Source organism: Callithrix jacchus, chromosome 1, assembly GCF_049354715.1.
Source record: "Callithrix jacchus isolate 240 chromosome 1, calJac240_pri, whole genome shotgun sequence".
Taxonomy (NCBI): Eukaryota; Metazoa; Chordata; class Mammalia; order Primates; family Cebidae; genus Callithrix; species Callithrix jacchus.
In genome coordinates this window covers 158,780,539-158,795,021 of record NC_133502.1, presented here as the reverse complement: position 1 = coordinate 158,795,021, position 14,483 = coordinate 158,780,539, and the positions used below count along the sequence as shown (strand labels likewise).

General features: G+C 38.1%; 1 protein-coding gene across 2 annotated transcripts in view; it reads left to right on the top strand.

Moving 5' to 3' along the window:
- The window catches only part of SVEP1 (sushi, von Willebrand factor type A, EGF and pentraxin domain containing 1), a 210,257-nt gene that overhangs the window by 156,386 nt on the left and 39,388 nt on the right, over nucleotides 1-14,483 (top strand). For both annotated transcript variants that reach the window (XM_035254401.3, XM_035254412.3), the window contains exons 37-40: nucleotides 2,466-3,138; nucleotides 5,275-8,066; nucleotides 9,264-9,489; nucleotides 12,889-13,044. In XM_035254401.3, the coding sequence (XP_035110292.3) occupies nucleotides 2,466-3,138; nucleotides 5,275-8,066; nucleotides 9,264-9,489; nucleotides 12,889-13,044 (3,847 nt within the window). The remainder of the gene's footprint in view (nucleotides 1-2,465; nucleotides 3,139-5,274; nucleotides 8,067-9,263; nucleotides 9,490-12,888; nucleotides 13,045-14,483) is intronic.

Below are 14,483 nucleotides of genomic sequence, written 5' to 3'. Positions count from 1 at the left end.
TAAGCAACTACTACAGATGTGAAGGGACCTACGACACACCAGGTAGTTGATGGGCTGAAGAGAACAACAGAAATGTAAACAAGTAAATTCATTCTTGGCTTTGCACCTGTGCACTAAGGAAGTAACTCTGGCACATAACAGGGCTCTTAAGAATTATTTAATGAAGAAGTAAATATTAACTGAGAGTCATAAAGAAAAGTCAAGATCTTAGGTCAGATCAAAAGCTATTGTAGGTCCAAAGAAATTATGGGTAGTGTCAAAATGCATACGTTAGATTCATTTATTCAAATATTACGTATTTAGTGGTAATCTTCCATTAAATCTTAGAACAGCTTTGTTGTAATATTCCATTAGAGAGAAGTAGTTGGTGGAGATTTTCCAGAAGCTCAGGGGTCAGAGGCCCAACAAAATGCTGCCAAATTACAAAACACAAATGCTTGTGTTTTCAAGAGACTTTGAGGAGTCAGAAAGATCCTAGAGGTAGATACTTCTCCCTCAAAGCAGCCGATCCCATGAAATAAAGGAAGAATTTTATAGATGGCACAATGGACCCTCATAAATGGCTAAGGCCATGTCTGTGAACTTCAGCCAATGAAATATGCTAGCAACATCAAGGAATCCATGAAAATGATGATGCATGCATGGTTCAAAGTGTGCACATGATGCAAATTGTGCTATAAAACATCAGAAGCCTCAACAAAGGGAACTGCTACCGAAAGCACCTCGTACATAATAATCGTAGAATGTAGGTACTCAGACCAGGATAGATTTTTTAATAATTATGCTCTTAGTATATTGTCTTCCTGAATTCTCTAAGATAGAAGCCATCTACAAGCTAAGTTCAGAACTTCATACAAAGAACTGAGCCTATCTAAAGCAATGAAATGCAGCTGGCCCTAAATGGAGACTGCACTCAACTATTGGGAATGTCTATGAGTATTCATTTTGAGGCCACTTCCATCCATAGCATGATGTACGAACATAGGTAAGGTGGATGCATATAGCTCTGTTGATACACTGTTATTTTTCTTCCTTATCTCTCTGTCTCCTATAGATTTCATAAATATTGCCAGTTAGGATGAAGGAGTTCCAACCTCTCTATAGTAGCTGATGCTTTATAAAACTAAAAGAGATCTCAGGATAAATATTTGGTAACTAATGACTCAATCTTTCCTAATGGGTGGGTCAAATAATTTGTATTAGTGATACTACAATACAATTTGGCCAGGACACCCAGAAAGTATGATCTAACCTGTTTCACTTACAAAACAGAGAGAGAGAGAGACACAGAGCAGTGTCGTGGAAGAGGTGTAGGTGTTGGAATCTGATCAACCAAATTCCGATCCCAGCTCTGCTGCTTACAGCTGGGTGACTTCAGGCAAGTTTCTAAGCCTGTCTGAACCACCATTCACTTTATTTTCTTACAATGAAGAAATCAGTATGTCTAAGCAGAATTAAATTAGATACTCAATTATTTTAGTTCCCTTACCTTCATTAGTATCAAATGACAGACTAATCAGATGTTACAGATTCTTTCAAAACTCTGTCAATGTTCTCTGTTCAATAAGAGAGCAATAATGAAAATGAGCATGACTCAAATATAATTATTCTAATACTGCACATTCTAATCTTTTGTTCTATTTCATTGACAGAGCACTTGAAAGTAATTTTAGATTTTAGTATGTCATCAATCTATCATTATATATGGGCAAACACCTTGTGCATAAGGAAAGACTGGGAATTAGAAAAATTTATTCATACTGATTGAATAGCAGAGCCATATACAGAAGACACCTTTTAACTCAAACCACATGAGGCAAAGGTTTAGGAGACATTGGTAACTGAAATTATAATCACTGTTTTAAAGTTCTCTAGATGTCAGTGCATAACAATAAGCTATATGTAGGCTAAATATGGCATTGTAAGCTGCAGCTTAAGAACCAACAATAAAGACGTGCTAACATCAACAAACTAAAATAATTTAAAGGCAGATGGAATTCCAATTTTAAATTGAGTCAAACAGTACTGTATAGCTTACCCCAGTTTTATTTTTTAAATGTGTATCAATTATTAGAGTTCCTTAAATGGCAAAAATCTTAAATCCATTTCCCTTTCTGAACAAATGTTAATATCACAATGTATTGACATATCTCAAATGAAAGTCATTTGATCAATAAACTCAATATTTTGAGTCAAAATTATTTTAAAGATAAAGTCATTATTGGAAAGATTTTAAAAAATAAAATTAATGTTTGTTTCCAAACAAACATTAATATTACATCATAATGTATTGACATATCTTGATTAAAAGTCATTTAATCAATCAGCTTAATATTCAAAGAGTAAATATTATTTTAATGATAAATATAAAGTCATAGTGGGAAAGATTAAAAAATAGAATAAGAAGAAACACTTTTTCTCAAATATTATACTTAGTTATTATTTCTTTCTTCCCAATCTCATAGCTATACTCTTGCTGGACCTAACACCATTGAATGCCTGGCCAACGGCAAGTGGAGTGGCAGTGACCAGCAGTGCTTGGCTGTCTCCTGTGATGAGCCACCCAACGTGGACCATGCCTCTCCAGAGACAGCCCATCGGCTCTTTGGAGACATTGCATTCTACTACTGCTCTGATGGTTACAGCCTAGCAGACAATTCCCAGCTCCTCTGCAATGCCCAGGGCAAATGGGTTCCCCCAGAGGGTCAAGACATGCCCCGTTGTATAGCTCATTTCTGCGAAAAACCTCCGTCGGTTTCCTACAGCATCTTGGAATCTGTGAGCAAATCAAAATTTGCAGCTGGCTCAGTTGTGAGCTTTAAATGCACAGAAGGCTTCATACTGAATACCTCAGCAAAGATTGAATGTATGAGAGGTGGGCAGTGGAACCCTTCCCCCATGTCCATCCAGTGCATCCCTGTGCGGTGTGGAGAGCCACCAAGCATCATGAATGGCTATGCAAGTGGATCAAACTACAGTTTTGGAGCCATGGTGGCTTACAGCTGCAACAAGGGATTCTACATCAAAGGGGAAAAGAAGAGCACCTGTGAAGCCACAGGGCAGTGGAGTAGCCCCATACCCACTTGTCACCCAGTATCTTGTGGTGAGCCGCCTAAGATTGAGAATGGCTTTCTGGAGGTAAGAGACTAGTTAGCAAATGGTCCAGGGCTTTTGTCACTTACAGGGCCCATCAATACATAAATAAACAAAATAGATAATTGAGTCCAAAATCTGCCAAGTTCACTAAGGCATGGAAACTGAAATTTACCATTATCACTAATGAAGAATCATGATAATCCTTTTAACATTTTCATAATTAACTCATCTCTTGATGAATTAATTCATCTGCCTAAGGTTGTGAATCAATCACTTTCTGGAGGTCAGAGACTAATTAGCGAATAGTCTGTGGCTTTCATCACTGACAGGGTCAGCCCATTGTGACTAACCCACTATTCAGAAGCAGGGGCAATGAACAAATTAATTACTGAAAAACAGAAATGGCTAAATTCTACAGGTAGTGAAAACTGGAAAAAAATTAAGATGATTATGAATCTTTAATAGATAACTTTCTGCATTTTCCTAGCATATAGGTATTTGTGGCGACAGCTTAGCCCTAAATAAGTTAGAATAAACCAATTTTATATTCTTTTGTTTTATAGAAGTTTTTCAGGATATATGCTTCGTTTTATGGAAAGCAAGGTCTGAATGGAACCCAGAGAAATTATTATAACTTTTTAATGTTTAAACCAAAAATAGGATAAACCAAATAATGTAGTTTTTACAATTTTGTCTTGGTAAAACTAGTGATGGATAAAAGAGCTCAGTCCAACCCAAATATGTCCTGCTTTCTCACTAATGTGTCTCTTCTCAATAGGTTTACCAAGAAAATAGGAATGAGAATCTATTTCCCCAAATCAAGGGCTATTTGAAAGTGACCATATTCAAATTAAATACGTTTTTAAAAGCCACATATACACACAGTACAACCGTTTATCCTTTATTTTCAAAATAACAACAAAACAACAGCAACAGCCTTTTATTTAAGGTTTTTGCTTAGAATTAGAAGTTTTTCATTGGAAGGGAGTATAGAGTACAAGTAAAGAGGTGTTCATTGATTAATAAATATTTCTAGAGCTTCTACTTCGTACCAGGTACAGTTCTGAGAATCAGCAACCTGGCATTTAACAACGAAGATCAGATTTGTATTGCACGGTGTTTTCATGCATGGGAGACACACAAGCAATACATAAATACAATGATTAATTTTGTTTATGACCTGTTGTATTACATGCATTTGAATTTTGAGATCATGAATATTTTTTGTTTTAAAAGACAGAATGTTGTTTTTTTACTTTCTGTTGTGTTATAGCAGCATTTTTTTTTAAATGTAGTAAGAATATAAACAAAACTTTGGTAGTATTCTTAGGACATACCCATAAAAACATTTTATTTGCCTATTTATGATCTAACAGCATAACAAATACACATTCATTGTTTATATGCTTCTTTATTAGCATGTCTTTGGGCAGAAAGATTTTTTTGAACTTACTAACTTATCATTTTTAATATTGCCTCATCAGTTCATCAACCAATATGTAGACGACAACTGATCTTTTACTTGTTATGGGCTCAACATGTAGTAAACATTTCTGCAGTGGGGATTACTTAATTTGTCATTCTTTCTTTTCCTTCCTTTCTTTTTCCCTTCTACTTTCTCTCCCTTTTCCTTCCTCTCCCTTTCCCTTTTCCTTTCCCATTCCCTTTCCTTTTCTCTCCCTTTCTTTTCCTTCCTTTCTGATGAAGTCTTGCTCTGTCTCCCAGGCTGGAGTGCGGTGGCACAATCTTGGCTCACTGCAACTTTTGCCTCCTGGGTTCAAGCAATTCTCCTGCCTCAGCCTGCCAAATATCTAGGATTACAGTCACACACCACCATGCCTAGCTAATTTTTGTAGGGATTTCACCATGTTGACCAGGCTGGTCTCAAACTCCTGACCTCAAATGATCCTCCCACCATGGTCTCCAAGAATGCTGGGATGGTAGGTATGAGCCATCATGCCCAGACTAATTCGACTTTCTACTGTCATTTTCACTTATTAAAAAAATAGAATGGGCCTATTGGAAAAGCTATGGCATAAATCATTATTTGCTTATATCCTGATTGATTCATTTTAATGTAGGCCCTTTAGTTTAGTTCTTTTTCAGTATCCAAGGATTTAGTTAACTCCATCATCTGTTGTACAAATCTGACTGACTTGCTTTCTTCCTACTGCACAGCATACAACTGGCAGGATCTTTGAGAGTGAAGCGAGGTATCAGTGTAACCCTGGCTATATGTCGGTTGGAAGTCTCCTATTTGTCTGCCAAGCCAATCGCCACTGGCACAGTGAATCCCCTGTGATGTGCGTTCCTCTCAACTGTGGAAAACCTCCCCCCATCCAGAATGGCTTCATGAAAGGAGAAAATTTTGAAGTAGGGTCCAAGGTTCAGTTTTTCTGTAATGAGGGTTATGAGCTTGTTGGTGACAGTTCTTGGACATGTCAGAAATCTGGCAAATGGAATAAAAAGCCAAACCCAAAGTGCATGCCTGCCAAGTGCCCAGAGCCACCCTTCTTGGAAAACCAGCTAGTATTGAAGGAGGTGACCACCGAGGTAGGAGTTGTAGTATTTTCCTGTAAAGAAGGGCATGTCCTACAAGGCCCCTCCGTCCTGAAATGCTTGCCATCCCAGCAATGGAATGACTCTTTCCCTGTTTGTAAGACAGTTCTTTGTACCCCACCTCCCCTAATTTCCTTTGGTGTCCCCACTTCTCCTTCTGATCTTCATTTTGGAAGTACTGCCAAGTATTCTTGTGTCAATGGGTTTTTTCTAAGAGGAAATTCTACCACCCTCTGCCAACCTGATGGCACCTGGAGTTCTCCACTGCCAGAATGTGTTCCAATAGAGTGTCCTCAACCTGAGGAAATCCCCAATGGAATCCTTGATGTGCAAGGTATTACCTATCTCAGTACAGCTCTCTATACCTGCAAGCCAGGCTTTGAATTGGTGGGAAATGCTACCACCCTTTGTGGAGAAAATGGTCACTGGCTTGGAGGAAAACCAACATGTAAACCCATTGAGTGCCTGAAACCCAAGGAGATTTTGAATGGGAAATTCTCTTACACAAATCTACACTATGGACAGACAGTTACATACTCTTGCAACCAAGGCTTTTGGCTCGAAGGTCCCAATGCTTTGACCTGTTTAGAGACGGGTGAGTGGGATGTCGATGCCCCATCTTGCAATGCTATCCGCTGTGATTCCCCACCACCCATTGAAAATGGTTTTGTAGAAGGTTCAGATTACAGCTATGGTGCCATGATCATCTATAGCTGCTTCCCTGGGTTTCAGGTGACTGGTCGGGCCATGCAGATCTGTGAAGAGTCAGGATGGTCAAGTTCCGTCCCAGCATGTGTGCCCATAGACTGTGGCCTCCCTCCTCATATAGATTTTGGAGACTGTACTAAAGTCAAACATGGCCAGAAATATTCTGAGCAAGAAGACGACATGATGGAAGTTTCATATCTGACTCCTCACCCTCCTTATCATTTGGGAGCAGTGGCTAAAACCTGGGAAATTACAAAGGAATCTACTGCCACACATTCATCAACCTTTCTTTATGGCACCATGGTTTCATGCACCTGTAATCCAGGATATGAACTTCTGGGGAACCCTGTGCTGATCTGCCAGGAAGATGGAACTTGGAATGGCAGTGCACCTTCCTGTATTTCAATTGACTGTGACTTGCCTATTGCTCCTGAAAATGGCATTTTACGTTTTACAGAGACTAGCATGGGAAGTGCTGTGCAGTACAGCTGTAAACCTGGACACATTCTAGTGGGCTCCGACTTAAGGCTTTGTCTACAGAATGGAAACTGGAGTGGTGCTTCCCCACACTGTGAAGTCATTTCATGCAAAAAGCCAAATCCAGTCATGAATGGATCCATTAAAGGAAGCAACTACACATACCTGAGCACATTGTACTATGAGTGTGACCCCGGATATGTGCTGAATGGCACTGAGAGAAGAACATGCCAAGATAACAAAAACTGGGATGAGGATGAGCCCGTTTGCATTCCTGTGGACTGCGGTTCACCCCCAGTCTCAGCCAATTGCCAGGTCAGAGGAGACGAGTACACATTCCAAAAAGAGATTGAATACACCTGCAATGAAGGGTTCCTGCTTGAGGGAGCCAGAAGCAGGGTTTGTCTTGCCAATGGAAGTTGGAGTGGAGCCACTCCCAACTGTGTACCTGTCAGATGTGCCACCCCACCACAATTGGCAGATGGGGTGATGGAAGGCCTGGACTATGGCTTCATGAAGGAAGTGGCATTCCACTGTCATGAGGGCTACATGTTGCACGGTGCTCCAAAACTCACCTGTCAGTCAGATGGCAACTGGAATGCAGAGATTCCTCTCTGTAAACCAGTCAACTGTGAACCTCCTGAAGATCTTGCCCATGGCTTCCCTAATGGTTTTTCTTTTATTCATGGGGGCCATATACAGTATCAGTGCTTTCCTGGTTATAAGCTCCATGGAAATTCTTCAAGAAGGTGTCTCTCCAATGGCTCCTGGAGTGGCCCCTCACCTTCCTGCCTGCCTTGCAGGTGCTCCACACCTGTAATTCAATATGGAACTGTCAATGGGACAGATTTTGACTGTGGAAAGGCAGCCCGGATTCAGTGCTTCAAAGGCCTCAAGCTCCTAGGACTTTCTGAAATCACCTGTGAAGCCAATGGCCAGTGGAGCTCTGGGTTTCCCCACTGTGAACACACTTCTTGTGGTTCTCTTCCAATGATACCAAATGCATTCATCAGTGAGAGCAGCTCTTGGAAGGAAAATGTGATCACTTACAGCTGCAGGTCTGGGTATGTCATACAAGGCAGTTCAGATCTGATTTGTACAGAGAAAGGGGTATGGAGCCAGCCTTATCCAGTCTGTGAGCCCTTGTCCTGTGGGCCCCCACCATCTGTCACCAATGCAGTAGCAACTGGAGAGGTGCACACCTATGAAAGTAAAGTGAAACTCAGGTAAGACCATGGCTCTAGAGTCGCCAAGGGATTCAGGCAGGAAGATTATAAAATGAAATATGATAGATCAAAAATTATCTTGATAATTAGGAAGAAAACATCATCTCTGAGCTGCTCTCCAAACACTAGTGTTTTTAACGTTTGGCTTTATTCTATGCACAATTATGGAGAAATCCACCAACTATAAAAATAAATCAATACTTTTTTCAGACATGTTTATAATGTAATTATCATGACTATCATATTCTGTTGAGCTTTGTGAAACAGCAAGATCTTCTAGCTAGTTTGAACAGCTCAGGAATCATGAAGCTGTTTTATGAACATCATGATAGTAAAGTTCTTTATAATTATAACTTTGTGGTTATATTTACACATGCAAATGTTGGGGATATAAGGCAAAAAACTGAAGAATTCAGGTCATGATCCTGCCAAATAATCAGGATTAAAAGAAATATTGTATATAAAGGACCTAGAACAGTACTTGGCACAAAGTAGATAGTGATAATAAATATTAACTATGCTGTATTCCTACTAGTATCTGAGTTCATTTTGGACTTTGCCTAGAATTTCCTGAACTGTTAGCGGTTTACAGAATAAAAGTGAATTCAATAATATTATCCACAGTAAGGTAAATAACATCAAAAACACTTAAAGTAATTTTAGTCTTGGCTAACCTATCATGTGGATAACTGAGAACTGATCTGGTTATTACTGATTTCTGTTTTTTGAGTCAAAGTCTCACTCCGTCACCCAGGCTGGAATGCAGTGGCACGTTCTTGGCTCACTGCAGCCTCAACCTCCTAGGATCTAGCAATCCTCTCACTTCTGCCTCCCAAGTAGCTGAGACTACAGGCATATGCCACCATGCCTAGCTAATTTTGTTTATTTTTTATAAAGACGAAGTCTCACTATGTTGTGCAGCCTGGTCTCAAATTCCTGGACTCAAGTGATCCTCCTACCTTAGCCTCCCAAAGTGCAGGGATAACAGGTGTGAGCCACCACACCCAGCTTAACTGGTTGCTATTGTTTTACTGGTGTTTTTGCATGGCAATGCCATGCATCTGACAGTAGAATCAATTTTGATATCTTGCGCAAAATGTCTATTGAGCCTTGTAACAACTTCCTAAATCAAAGAATCGGTCAGAAACTTAAAAAACTACTTTTTTAAAGGCACTCATTTTTGTATTTCCCTTGCAGATGTCTGGAAGGTTATACAATGGATACAGATATAGATACATTCACCTGTCAGAAAGATGGTCGCTGGTTCCCCGAGAGTATCTCCTGCAGTCCTAAAAAATGTCCTCTGCCAGAAAACATAACTCGTATACTTGTTCATGGGGATGATTTCAGTGTGAATAGGCAAGTCTCTGTGTCATGTGAAGAAGGTTATACCTTTGAGGGAGTTAACATATCAGTATGTCAGGTAAGATTCTGTCTTAATTAGAATGTGTAACTCCTATATATACAATATTGCCAAGCAAGCAGTATCTGTAATAGTAATCCCCAAAAGAAAAATAAAATCTCAAGCTCTCATTCATGTCCAAGGATTTGAGAAATTTCTTGGAAGAAATATAATAAAATGTACCTTTTTTCTGCCATATTCCCACTTTAAGAAAGTGCAAAGGTTAGGTAAAATATTAAGATGTCTGTAACAATATATTTATAAAAAATTGATCACAAATCTTATTCTTAAAAGAGGGTCTTTGTGTATAAATCAGCCACGGGCTATGCCCAATGTTTTCAGTTTTAGTGGAAAGGTAAAAGTTTGCAGAAGCAGACAGATAATTGGTGTCAAATCCTCTCTCCTCTATTTGCTACTTGCAAGTAGTAATTTTAAGAAAGTTCCTTAAAATTTTTGAGCATTGGTTTCCTTATCTGAAAATAAAAGTGTGTAATAACATATATCTTGTATTGTTGGTGAGAAACTAGGTAAATAGTGGAGGAAAGTGCCTGCTTCTGCAACCTTTGGTCTTCCCACTAAAACTGCAGTCATACTGGGCCATGGCTTATTTCTATGCATAGACATTCTTTTGCACATAAGATTTATGATTCATTTGTTATGAGGATCTTGTTATAGATATTTTAGCATTTTACCCAACTTTTGCACTTTTAGTTTAAAAATGGGAATCGGCATCATAAATAGCAGACTTCCCTAGCACAGCCCCTTCTCCTAACTTCCATAAGATATACCAGGGAAACAAAATTAAAATATGTCATCAATGCACGTTGGAGTTGGGATCGGTGTGGAGGGACTGAAAGCAGAGGAATGTGGCATAGTATAGCAGACTTTCACTTCAAGCATACTTTTTTATTTAAATTCCATCTCAAATATTTATAGGCTCTATAAACTTATATTCCTCCAGCTTATTTTCTTTCTTTGTAAATCTGTGATAATTGAAAGGATTAAATTAATTTAATAAAATGGCTAGTACTTGCCTGACATATAGTAGGGCCTCAAGAACAATTCCCTTCTCCCAGTTTTCCATTTATGAATCATGCATTCTCAATGATTTGTCAATGCCAAACCTAAAAGCAGCAACATTATGGGGAACAAGTCAAATGACTGCCAAAGTTACCATGCCCTCAAAATTTGTATGGTTCCAGATGGTCTGTTTTAGACACAGTGCTGAAGAAGTTTAAGAGGAAACTTTGGGCTCAAGCCTGTAATCCCAGCACTTTGGGAGGCTGAGGCGGGTGGATCACGAGGTCAATATATCGAGACCATCCTAGTTAACATGGTGAAACCCCGTCTCTACTAAAAATACAAAAAATTAGCTGGGCATGGTGGCGCGTGCCTGTAATCCCAGCTACTCAGGAGGCTGAGGCAGGAGAATTGCCTGAACCCAGGAGGCGGAGGTTGCGGTGAGCCGAGATCGTGCCATTGCACTCCAGCCTGGGTAACAAGAGCGAAACTCCGTCTCAAAAAAAAAAAAAAAAAGAGGAAACTTTGTCTAAGACTCTGAGCTGTCTGACACAAAGTTCTGCCATAATTAAGAATATCAAATTGATGTTCTCCAGGTTGGGTGTGTAGACAACTGGGTGGTCCCCCTATGAGCCCTGGAGGACTGTCTGATAGTGGCTAAAAAAGATACTAAGCTCTTTTTAAGTCAATAATTTACTTCTGACAACCTTCATTAGCTTCTTCACATATAGTATGACCCCTCTTATTTTGCTCAACTGGGTTTTGGTTTAAATTTTTAGTCTGAAAAGTAGAATAGACCCATTTTAAGTATTTAAAAGCATAAATTGTGTAAAACTATGTTCAGTGCCTAGGAATATTTTATTGTAATGTGACAAAATGATTCTGTAGTTCACAAAAGAAACAAATCAATAAGGAGATCAATATAAATTTTGAAAAATGAATTCTGAAAGAGGACCAGTGTCTCCAGACACTAAAACATATCACAGAATTACAAAACTCTTAGTGTGGTATTCATGTAAAATTACATAGGAGTAAAATTGAATGAAACAGAAGTAATGAGTCAGAAGCAGATTCTGATAAAGGAGTCATCACAAATCTCTAGATAAAAATAATTAATAAATGATTAAAAGTAAAAATAACCAAAGCAAATTCCAGATATAGCAAAAGAAAACAATAATATGTAGCTTTTAACAGTTACTGGTGTTATAATACCCAGAAAGATTTCTGCAAAAAAAAAAAAAAATGTATTAAAGTATTACTTGCAGTATTGAAAAACGAAATGCAACACATATACTAAGAAAATGGTTAACCATGATGCAGACATATATACAAAATTACTTTTGATTTATATGTAGAATGATGGTTTAGCCTCAAATCCTGTTTAAAACTGTTATCCAATTTATATGTATTTCCTCAAAGAAAACAAAAACATTAGCAACAGAATAACAATCTTCAAGAGATATACCTTCAAGAAATATATCTGTGTATGCCTCACCTTACCCAACTAACAGGCTGAAAAGTGTAAACTCTTTTATATATATATTATATATGTATATTATATATGACATGTATCTGTATATTATATGTGATATATATTATATATATAACTTAACATTTATAAGATTAACCATTTTCCTAGTATATATGTTGCATTTAATTTTTCAATACTGTAATTAATGCCTTAATAATTTTTTTTTGCAGAAATCTTTCTGGGTATTATAACATTAGTAACTGTTAAGAACCACATGTTATTGTTTTCTTTTGCTATATCTGGAATTTATTTTGGTTATTTTTATTTTAATCATTTATTATTTATAAAATTCTTTATTAATGTTTATGTAGATATAAAATTTTATATACATATATATAATTGTTTTCTACATGATCCCTTTAAAAATATGTGATAAAATGTTTTCAAGAATTTATGTTGGAATGTAGAAAAGGAAGCTGATTTTCTTAAACTTTAAACTTTGAGTAGTATGCCTAAAATTTGCTGTTTCTCATAAACTTTATTATAAAACATAGAATCATGTGAAATTTGAGTGCATTTATAGAAGTCATAGAATATTTGTATTAACATCCAGTCCTCATGCATTATAATGAAAACATACGGTTTCTTGTTGTTTGTGTTTTCTGAATAGATTCTATTAGGAAGAAAATGCTTGTTTTATGGGCTTAAGAAATGTCTAAAATTGTCTATGGGTGACTATTAAGGCCACCTAATAATTAAAATGTGTTTTTTAAGGCCACAGATAATAAGTAGCAAAAGTAGGACCAAACTCTAGATGCTTTTGACTATCATTTTGGAGATTATTCTGCAAGTAACCAATATTTGCAAATTTCTTCATTCATATGTATTAACTTCTAAATGTAACTTACATTTTGTTATTTGTTACTTAGCTTGATGGAACCTGGGAGCCACCATTTTCTGATGAATCCTGCAGTCCAGTTTCTTGTGGGAAACCTGAAAGTCCAGAACATGGATTTGTGGTTGGCAGCAAATACAGCTTTGAAAGCACAATTATTTATCAGTGTGAACCTGGCTATGAACTAGAGGTAAGTGAACCAATTGTTTAACTAGAATTAACTTGTTTTTCCAGCATACTTGGGGATACCTTCAGTATTAGCACAAATTTGTTTCACTGACTTTGGTCCCAAAAGATTCTATTACACTTTGTTTCCTTGTACTCTGCTATTTTCCAAGAAATATTTAAGGCAACTTAGAATTTTAAAAAGCAAATAAGCCAGGTCCAGTGGCTCAAACCTGTAATCCTAACACTTTGGGAGGCCAAGGTGGGTGGATCATTTGAGGTCAGGAATTCAACACTGGTTCGGCCAACATGGTGAAACCCTGGCTCTACTAAAAATACAAATTAGCTGAGCATGGTGGTGGGTGCCTGTTATTCCAGCTACTTGGGAAGCTGAGGCAAGACAGTTGCTTGAACCAGAGAGGCAGAGGTTGCAGAGAGCTGAGATTGCGCCACTGCACTCCAGCCTAGGTGGCAAGAGTGAGACTGTCTCAAAGAAAAAAAATAACAAAATAAATCTCAAATAAGAAACATCAAAGCCATGTAAGGAAGAGAAAGTAAGTTTGCAAACCACAAGACAGATACTGTGACTTCAAATGACCGTTTAAACCTGGGGTTCAACTTCCTGGTAATCATATTCTGCAACAGGGAAGTCCACCAGTCACCATGGAGAGGTAACCACAAAGATTTAGGCATGCAAAGCCAGGATTTCCTCAAACAATGGGCTCATATACCTTGGCATTGAGATGCCAAGTTCCTATATGCAAATCTGGCTTGAAAAAAGCTCAGAGCAGTTTAGCTAGTAATCAACTTATTCTTGAGACAACTCTTGGTTTGTAGTATTAAAAATCCCCTCTGCAGCACCTAGGTCTCTGTTTACTTTAGCGGGAGAGCTAGGTAATCAGTAAGTTTTGTTGAAAGCATTATCATATCACCAAACTTGAAACTTAAAAGACCTATTTTACATTACACAATGTTGTCATTCAGTTTTGCAGAAACTATTTTTTATTGTTATAATGGCATTTAAAGGTAGGTTTTGGCTGGGTGTGGTAGCGCACACCTGTAATCCCAGCACTTTGGGAGGCCAAGGAGGGTGGATCACTTGAGCTCAGGAGTTCAAGACCAGCCTGGACAACATAGTAAGAAGACCCTGTCTCTATAAAAAATACAAAAATTATCCAGGCATGATGGCATGTGCCTGTAGTCCCAGCTATTCAGGAGGCTTAGGCAGGAGGATTCCTTGAGCCCAGGAGGCAGAGGTTGCAGTGAGCCGATATGGCACCATTGCACTCTAGTCTGGGTGACAGGAGTGAAAACCCTGTCTCAAAAAAAAGGTATTTAGTTAACTGTTAAATGTTTTGTATGTCCCATTATTTTCTGACTATGCAGTCAAAGAATTATCATAAGATAGGTATATGCAATCTGGGACCAGGCTTATATGTATCTTGCTTTATTTCCTCAAAATGT